The 10089-nt window shown below is 40.0% G+C and overlaps 1 protein-coding gene across 1 annotated transcript in view; it reads left to right on the forward strand.

Annotated features, from left to right (window-relative positions):
• The first annotated feature begins 3682 nt into the window (after positions 1-3682).
• LOC107747321 (28S ribosomal protein S22, mitochondrial-like) overlaps positions 3683-10089 on the forward strand; it is an 8082-nt gene continuing 1675 nt past the window's right edge. Inside the window, exons 1-7 of the mRNA XM_016561787.1 lie at positions 3683-3851; positions 4377-4513; positions 4734-4898; positions 5167-5310; positions 5393-5476; positions 5657-5802; positions 8192-8300. Coding sequence (XP_016417273.1) covers positions 3749-3851; positions 4377-4513; positions 4734-4898; positions 5167-5310; positions 5393-5476; positions 5657-5802; positions 8192-8300 — 888 coding nt within the window. The 5' untranslated portion in view covers positions 3683-3748. The remainder of the gene's footprint in view (positions 3852-4376; positions 4514-4733; positions 4899-5166; positions 5311-5392; positions 5477-5656; positions 5803-8191; positions 8301-10089) is intronic.

The following is a 10089-nucleotide window of genomic DNA, read 5'->3' on the forward strand; positions in this document are numbered from 1 at the left end:
CCCAGAGCTTGCTCCAGCGTCGGCTCCAGCCCCTTAGTTTGCTCCAGTGCCAGCTCCTCGAAAGCGCTTCCCAGTTCCCGAGTCTAGACCAGTGAGGGCTCCTGATCCCCCGTTGAGCCCAGGGAGGGCTCCTGATCCCTCTGGGCTGCCTGCTCCGCCATGGCCTCCGAGTCTGCCTGCTCCTCCATAGTGCCCCGAACTGCCAGATCCGCCATGGCACCTCGAACTGCCAGATCCGCCATGGGTCCCGGAACGGGCGCCGCCCTGGAGGCCTTCCGTCCGTTAACCCTGTTCCTAGAGGCCTCCAGAGCGTCCACCCCCTCCTCCCCGTTGGATGTTATATGGCGTGGGACGCGCCTTCCGGGAGGGGGGAGTCATGTCAGACTTTGTTCCATGTTTTGTGTGTGTTTTGCTCCCCATGTGCCCTCCTTGCCCATATTTGGTTAGTTTCCTGTTCCTGTCCTGATTATGTTGATTTCATTCCAGGTGTTCCCCGTTTATTTCCATTGATCCCCTCGTCTTGTCATGTGTTTAAATAGTGTTCCCTGTTTTTAGTTCAGCTTCCGGTATTGTTCATGTCTACCTGTGCTTCGTGAGTTTTCCTTGTTTCCTTATTGTAATTAAACTTCTCTGGATTGATGTACTCCTCGTCTCCCTCCGTTCCTTGCTCCGTACTCCACTCAGTAGTGCAACCGTGACAGAACCGTGTTTTTGATTTATAATACTGACATTTGAAAACTCCCTCATCGCTGTTCTCTGCCCTGTTCGATTATGACGTATCCTCTCCCGTGTCTTCCTGGGATAGAAAAGTATCCATCGATGAGCACTTCAGAATCTGGGCTGAATCGGTAGGACATCCGGGGATTTCTCGCCTATTCTTTTATGAATACTGAGGTTTCGGACAAACTAATCTCTTCATATACTGTTTTCAACTACTATATAGTAGGTAAGTAGGCAAATTCAGATGCAACTTAAGTATACGTATGTCCAAATCTCGCGAGAATTAGTACACAATGCAGGTCATTCTCGCCTACTCTTTTATGAATACTATGGATTCGGACATACTCATTCTTCACCTACTGATTTTTGCCTACTATATAGTAGGGAAGTATGCGATTTTGGACCCAGCCTCCAAGTTGGAAAAAGGATCAACCCCCTCCTAAAAATTACTTAGGTGTAGCTAACAACCTTCTCAATGGCACACAAAGCCATTTGACTTTCAACCGTGATCAGCTGTCGTCATTTTGATTAGCTCAGCATGAAAAGAGCTTTCCTGGAGCATTTCAGTCCTCGGTAGTGCAACTGAAGCAAACAATCAACTATAGGTGGCAAGGCACTGTCTAAAGACTTTGTCAAAATGCACCTTGAAGATTCTGAGGCCACATAGAAAAAGGTGTTATGGTCAGATGAGACTAAATTAAATTATTTGACCTCAACACCAAACGATATGTCTGGCGGAAATCTAATACAGCTCACCATCTAAATAACAGCATTCCTGCAGTAAAGCATGGAGGTGGTAATATCCTGTTATGGGGTGTTTCTCTGCAGCACTTGTCAGAATAGAAGTGAAAATGGATGGGGCAAAATACCATCAAATTCTTGAGGAAAATCTGCTGCCCTGTGCCAGAAAGTTGTCAATGGGAAGAAGGTTTACAGTCCAACATGACAATGATCCAAAGCACACAGCAAAACTGCCCACACAATGGTTAAAGGAGAAAAAGGTGAATGTCCTTGCCTGGCCTAGTCAGAGCCCAGACTTAAAACCCATTGATGCTCACCATCAAATTTAAATGAACTTTTTTCCTGGGTATCAGAAGAAGAGAGTCTTCAATACCCGGAGTTTAGTACGCTGGCATTTGTGAGAACACAGCTGAACTGAAACCCGATCCTAATTATTTTTTGGATTTGCTACAACATAATAAATGTTGTTTTGTATAATATAATACCAGAGGTGTAAAGTATTGGAGTAAATGTAATTAGTTACTGTACTTGAGTATCTTTTCAGATACTTTGTAGTTGTACTGAGTATCAAAGATATTAGCAACTTTTACTCTTTACTTCACTACATTTTTGAATGAGTAACTTTTGTCACTTTGTTCATTGGTTCCCCTTGATTAGTCTCCACAGGTGTGTCTTGTTATCTTGTTAAGCTTGTTAGCCCATGTGTGTATATATAGCCCTAGTTTTTCTTTAGTTCCTTGTGAGTTAAAATCAGATACTCTAAGACTTTTACTCAAGTTGTTTTGGAATTGGTGACTTGTAACTTGTAGTGGAGTAATTTTCACTGTAAGGTATCTGTACTTTTACTCAAGTATGGTTTTTAGGCACTCTTTACACCTCTGTATAATACAAAGATAATTTTGTTTAAATTTTATACCACTGGTAGCTGTGGTATTTTTGCGTACATGTTTTTTCAGTTGGTAAATTGAAGAATATTTATTTATTTGTTTGTTTGTTTTAATGAAAATGGTGGTAGGCAGATTGCGAAAACGCTGCCCCTATCCACCTTTTTCTTCAACGCGGAAGTTAGCCTATGGGCGAGACTTCCGTTTCATTAGCCGCTATAGGTAAATAACGAGAAGAATAACAAAATGCGGTAAACGGTAAAACTGGTTTGCACTACAAACCAATGTGTTCATAATTAAGATCATATGTTCAAATAATATGGTAAGACACACAAAGTTTCAATATCAAGCAGCAAAACGAACTGTTTTGTACAGCTAAAAATAGCTGGATGCGATGAGACCGGAAGCCAGACCCATAGATTTACAAATGGGCACACCCATTTTTACTGCAAGAAAAAGGTGGATAGCAGAACTCTCCCGCATGTCGTTTACTACCTCTCCCAGCATTCCTAGTGGTTCTTTGAAAAGTGGAAGTTCAATACACAGTCGCAGTGGATTATGGTGCGTTCAAGTCATGTCGGATAGATCGTATTTACGAGTTGAACGCACATGAACGCCACCACAAAGTCGTTATTACGAGTGGGAAACTCGAAATTTTCTTGAAGCCCCGAGTTTCCGAGTTGGGGGCGTGTCAATGAGAAACATGGCGGAATCGATGGATGCAACGTCTGTAGTTGACGGTAAATTTTTGTTTAAATTGATAGTTTAGTTGTCCTATAAACTTAAATTGGTCATGTTCTTGTTACGCAGCTGAAATCCAAGTAAAAAAAAATGCAAACCCTGTTGTATTTTCTTGTAATTTATTAAAAGAAGGTACACAGCCATCTTGTGCCGACTAAACTGACTTGAACACACCTGACGTCGCAATTACGACTTGTCAACTCCTAAGTACGAACGTCCCAGGAGGACTTGAACGCAGCATTATGTACTATAAGCAGTGAAGCAGAGACTATTGAGCATGTACTTCTACATTGTGCAGTATACAAAAGAAAGAGAGGAGTTATTTAAGAAACTGAGAAACATAGGAGTAGTTAATTTCACTATATCAAATCTTTTAAGTTGTGCCTCAGACAGACACATATTATGAGAGAAATTCTTAGTTATTTGAAGATAACAGGATTGGAAAGTAGAATTTAAATTTCATATTAATACTACCGGTTGTTTTATTTATTTATTTAAAGTGTTTTTCCCCCCTTTCTCCCTCTTTTCCCGCTTTCCCGTTAATGCTTCACACTCCAGTCCAGTTGGTGGCGGTAATACACCATAAGTTGGCTTGTCAACCGCCATTAAATCGTACAAGAAGAAGAAGAAGAAGAAGAAGTCGCTGCGATATCATTCACAGCATGGCTACGTTCAGTTTCACAAGGTGCTTAGTAAGGTCTTACTTTTGCGTTAAATGTGTAGATCATGTGCAAACGCGTTTGCAGACTACAGCATCACGCAGCAGTAAGTATAGTAAATGTGTACTGTAAATGTGACGTTAATGGTTATATGCTTCACAATAGTGTAGAGTTGACCTTGTATATCACGTTTAATGTTTTAATGTCTCATGTGGCTGCTAAACATAAACATAAATACTAAACATGAAATGGCTCATGCTTGACGAAAAAGTACAGTTCGATGGCCTTGTTATAACTAACAAAAGTGCCGCAGTAATTTAACGGGTTTTATACTTTGATGCTGTTATTCTTATTTGTCAATTAAATGTTTTGATTTCATATTATTCTTTTAAGTTCCTTTGAGTGCCATGTAAATACTGTGCTGTGTGAATATGATAATTAAGTATATAAATAATATGGTATATTTCAAAGTAACATTTTATTACCATGCGAAAACATACAGTAACTGTACCATGCAACCACAGTACGTTTGAGCATAAGCGTAATTTCAGTCGATCAGTGTTTATTTATTTATTTTATTTTATTTATTTTTTGTCCCTTCTTCTTCCAATCTTCGTGGATGTACATAAAGCTCAGTTCACAGATACAGAGGTTCAAGATATTCTGACCAAAATCACAGGTCTGGACCTGAAGAAAGTGTTCCAACCCATAAGACAGCAGCTAACGCCACCTAAATACAAGCTTATGACAGACACAGAATTAGAGGAGGTGAGAGATTTCATGACGGGTTGGGATTCATGATGGGATGGAATTTGTGAGATGATGGTTATGATAGGATGGGGTTAATGAGGGGCTGAGATACATGATGAATGGAAAGAGATTCAGAATGGCATTTGGTAATACCATGCGATTTATGGTGTGATTGTACAGTTATGCTGCAAGAAAAACTGCAGACTTAATTAGGTTCATGTGTTCTGCTGCCGAGCAGGCAGTGCGTAAGGCAGAGGAACAGGCGAAACATCTGCTGAAGATGCCACCGGTCCTGCCTGAGAGGAAGCCTGTAAATGATGTGCTCTCTGAAGATCAGATGCTAGAAGGCATGGGCACTGCTAAATACGTCTTCACCGACATCAACTTTAACGTCCCGCATCGAGTAAGAAAAAGGCATTGTGACCAAGTTTATCGTGTCTGTGTTGTGTATACTTTCATTGTACATTTATTGAACGTTCCTGTTGTTCTAGGGTAAAAACTCGAATAAGGCAATACTTTTTTTATTTACTGTACTCTCTTGGTAATTTTCTGATCTTTTAATGCAATTTCAGACAGAACTTTTTGTGTGTATACAGAGGTACTGTGTTATTTCTTACCCATCTTATCTTTCTTACTGTTGGAATTTTGTTTCTTTCACCATTATTCCAAAGGAAAGATTTATAGTTGTGCGAGAGCCCAGTGGAACCCTAAGAAAAGCAACATGGAATGAGAGAGATCGGATAATACAAGTTTATTTCCCCAAAGAGGGTCGCAAGATCACACCACCACCCATCTTTAAGGAAGAAAACCTGAGGGTATGGAATGTCCAAAAGCTGATTAAGTCTTATCGATTTGCACATGTATTCATTTCTGACAAGTGTGGCCTTCTTTCTACAGGTGGTCTTTGAACAGGATAGACACGAAGATGTGCTAAACCAATGCGTTGTCCAATTTGAGCCAGACTCTGCAGAATTTAAGAACGTGAGTTGCTGACAGACAGATGTATAGAAGTCAGGATTGGGCGATAAGCTGTACCAGTGCATGAAAACATGCTATTCTGAGTTTTTTGGATAGCGCTCTGGTTACGTCACTTATTTTCTGTATACTTCAGTGGAAATAGATGTGGTAGAACTGATTAATAATAGTTATTTGGTCTTTTAGGTGCTCATGCTGACCTATGAGGACATTGAAAAGCATGGGAAATACGATCTGCTCAGATCTACACGGTTCTTCGGTGGTTTGGCCTGGCATCTGGTTAATGGCCGGCGAATCGATGGCCTTCTTGTGGACATGTTGCAGAGTGACCTGTGAGTATGTGTGAGAAAAAATAAATTATCTGGGTTCAGTGGATAAGCAGATGCAGTCAGTTTCCACAGAGAAAAAAATAAACGATTTTTTCACTCAGTTTTTTAAAAATAACGAAAGCATACTTGGAGTAATGCATTTGCATTGAAAGTCTATTGGACAAGTGTACCCAACCCTCTACATTGCGAGTAAATCACTCGCATATGTGACTAAATCTTCACTCTGGGCGACTAAATGACGTCTAATATTAGCCACTGGCTAATAAATTCTCAGATTTTACTCGCCAGCGTGTGAGTTGGAGGCTAAGTATAAGTTTAGCACAGATATACAGGTGCATCTCAATAAATTAGAATGTCGTGGAAAAGTTCATTTATTTCAGTAATTCAACTCAAATTGTGAAACTCGTGTATTAAATAAATTCAATGCACACAGACTGAAGTAGTTTAAGTCTTTGGTTCTTTTAATTGTGATGATTTTGGCTCACATTTAACAAAAACCCACCAATTCACTATCTCAACAAATTAGAATACTTATTAAGACCAATAAAAAAAACATTTTTAGCCTTCTGGAAAGTATGTTCATTTACTGTACATGCACTCAATACTTGGTAGGGGCTCCTTTTGCATGAATTACTGCATCAATGCATCGTGGCATGGAGGCGATCAGTTTGTGGCACTGCTGAGGTGATATGGAAGCCCAGGTTTCTTTGACAGTGGCCTTCAGCTCATCTGCATTTTTTGGTCTCTTGTTTCTCATTTTCCTCTTGACAATACCCCAGAGATTCTCTATGGGGTTCAGGTCTGGTGAGTTTGCTGGCCAGTCAAGCACACCAACACCATGGTCATTTAACCAACTTTTGGTGCTTTTGGCAGTGTGGGCAGGTGCCAAAATCCTTCTGTAAAATGAAATCAGCATCTTCAAAAAGCTGGTCAGCTGGAAACTTAACACTGGACTTCAAGCAACTTGGGCTATGAGCTTCTCCACCCTTCCTCCAGACTCTAGGACCTTGGTTTCCAAATGAAATACAAAACTTGCTCTCATCTGAAAAGAGGACTTTGGACCACTGGGCAACAGTCCAGTTCTTCTTCTCCTTAGCCCAGGTAAGACGCCTCTGACGTTGTCTGTGGTTCAGGAGTGGCTTAACAAGAGGAATACGACAACTGTAGCCAAATTCCTTGACACGTCTGTGTGTGGTGGCTCTTGATGCCTTGACCCCAGCCTCAGTCCATTCCTTGTGAAGTTCACTCAAATTCTTGAATCGATTTTGCTTGACAATCCTCATAAGGCTGCGGTTCTCTCGGTTGGTTGTGCATCTTTTTCTTCCACACTTTTTCCTTCCACTCAACTTTCTGTTAACATACTTGGATACAGCACTCTGTGAACAGCCAGCTTCTTTGGCAATGAATGTTTGTGGCTTACCCTCCTTGTGAAGGGTGTCAATGATTGTCTTCTGGACAACTGTCAGACCAGCAGTCTTCCCCATGATTGTGTAGCCTAGTGAACCAAACTGAAAGACCATTTTGAAGGCTCAGGAAACCTTTGCAGGCGTTTTGAGTTGATTAGCTGATTGGCATGTCACAGCGCACCTGTATTTGACGTACCGTAAACTCTAGTGTGAAGGCGCTCGCAGTCGCTTTGTCTCACACACACGCAAAGAGAGAGAGACAGAGCGAGAGAGAGAATTGACGCGCTACATGTAAACGATTTCTTTGTTGTATTTTCCTGTCAAAATAACAGCGCTCCTTTGGAGTTCTTCAGCTTTTAAGAAATGGCACTTTCTCCAGTAGTGGGCGGGACTAATGCGCAAATGGCAATCTCATTGGCTGGCTAAGTAACGTAATTAGTTACTTTTTTTAGGGAGTAACGCAATATTGTAAATATTGTTCCCAAAACTGCTGGCAAGTAAACTAAAAAAATGTACTAGCCAATGGCGATTCAATTGCCAAGGTGTCCATAGAGGGTTGGTACCGGAGGGTTTAAAAGCAGAAATTAATCTTGTATTTTTGACACGGTTTATGCCATAGAAATGTTTATTGTTGGTGTATAAATTGTCTTTTTGAAGTGTGTCATCAAGTGAACATTATTGCATCGCTGATATAATTCCAATGGGGAAGAGTTTGCTCCATGTAAAATGTGCCTTATAAATAGTTACATCATATCACGTTCTGGTATCCTTGCATGTATCATATGAAAGGAAAATGAAGTAACCACAAAAGAAGCAAGATGAGTGAACATCAGTAAAGCTTGGAGGGAGCTTCAATCTTTAAAGCTCTTGGAAGTTTTTGATTCTCTGGCATCGCTCACTGCTCCTTTAATTTCCATTTAATTATGTATTGTGTTGTGAGAAGTCTGGTTGCTTTGCATGATGATCATGTGTTGTCATGGTTACAGAATGCAGGATGCGGTGAGGTTGGTGCGTCTGTTTAACTTGGTTCATCCTCAGAGTGAGTCTGCACAGCATGCTCAAAGACAACAGGCCACTGACCTGGACCTGCTCAAGGTGAATACATAGTACAACATAGTCTTCAGAGGTTTTTTTGTGTATACCAATTCCACATCTGTTACTGTGACCACAAATTTGAACTACAGTTCAAACAACTACATATAATGGTTTGCAGTTTTGGTTTTCTATTACCATTTCTTACTGATACTGTTAATTAATGTGCCTGAAAAAATGTCATATAGTTACTGTGAGCTCCCATGACCTCATATATGCACATAGGCCTGTTTTTACAAAAACATTTAGGCTGTATTTAAACTGCGAGCCATTTTTCTTTTAATGTGTAAGTTAGGGCTGTCAAATAATCCAATTAAAAAATTCTAACTGATTGTTCAGGTTCCTGTTATTTATGATTACACATGTAATCATAAATATATAGAATCTCCAAATGTATGTATGTGAAGTCCAATTGTCACTGTTATCTAACTATTAACTATGACTTTTGCCTCCGTAAACTCCACATTTGCTGCTTAGTAATAGTTAGCAAGGCAGTTGTTAAGTTTAGGTATGGGGTAGGTTTAAGGGATCTAAAATATAGTCATGCAGAAAAAGGCATTAATATGTGCTTTGTAAGTACTAAACGGCCAACATGCTAGTAATGTGCATGCTGGTTAATAGTGAGAATTGGTCCTTAAAATCAATCAGCTCAGAATCTAACAGTGCATTGTTAATTAGAGCGCAAGTTTATCCACAAATATACTAAAATATTTACTCAAGTAGCACTGTTTAGCCATGCCATTCAGTTCACATACCTGCAGAAGAGATCAGCAGAGCCAGTCAGCGAAACTCTGGAGCTGTTCAGACTCTGTTGAAAAAAAACAAAACACTCTTACAATAATGATATGTGCTTTTGACAACTCTGGAAACGGGGAATGAGGGGTCAGGCCCAGGGTACATCACTTCCCATTAGCCTGTGGTTAGACCTTTAACCCATGCAAGGATGTCATTCAGAGTGAATGAAGTAAAGAAGGGCAAAAACATTCTTGCCGAATTTTGAGATGCCACCAGTAATTTGGTAGAAAGGTGGAGTGACAGGTTTTAATGTGTGTGTAAGAGAGAGTGTGTATATTAAATTCTTTGAAAGGAAATAGGAAAGCATGGTAGATTTGATGAGAGGCCACTGTTTAGTCACGGTTCCTGCTTAGTGCACACGCCACTCAACCCTGCCTTATGTCACACTGACCCTTTAACCCCTGTATCAGGAAGTCAAGCCGGTTGATGTAGCCGGCTCAACTTCAGAGGTGCATTCAGTGCTTTTTTTTCCCCCTTAATTTTACACACAGAAATAAACAGCACTTTTGAGAAATATCATTTAAATGATTTAGACTCGCATGAGATGAAGACTCTGAAAGCTGTTCTAAAAGCTGTTTACATTACCAAAAGAAAGAACAATGTAAAGAATAATTAATTAAATAAAGAATAATGTTCCTGTGGCTCAGTGGTAGAGCATTGCGTTAGCAGCGCAAAAGGTCGTGGGTTCAATTCCCAGGGAACACACATACTGGTGAAAAATGTATAGCCTGAGTGCACTGTAAGTCGCTTTGGATAAAAGCATCTGCTAAATGCATAAATTATTATTATTATTAAAGATATTGTAAATGTAAACATTCCGTGTGAACCAACACCAGTTACTACCAGGGTTATTATCGTTAACTAAAACTAAAAACACAAAATTCATTACTTAAAATAAAATAAAATGAAAAAAATAAAAGTTTGCAATGCAAAATTTCTTATTTTCATTTAAGTACTAAAGTAGGAATGCTAAAGAACCCCCCCCCACCCCCCCCCC

Source organism: Sinocyclocheilus rhinocerous, unplaced genomic scaffold, assembly GCF_001515625.1.
Source record: "Sinocyclocheilus rhinocerous isolate Xijiao unplaced genomic scaffold, SAMN03320098_v1.1 scaffold4395, whole genome shotgun sequence".
NCBI lineage: Eukaryota > Metazoa > Chordata > Actinopteri > Cypriniformes > Cyprinidae > Sinocyclocheilus > Sinocyclocheilus rhinocerous.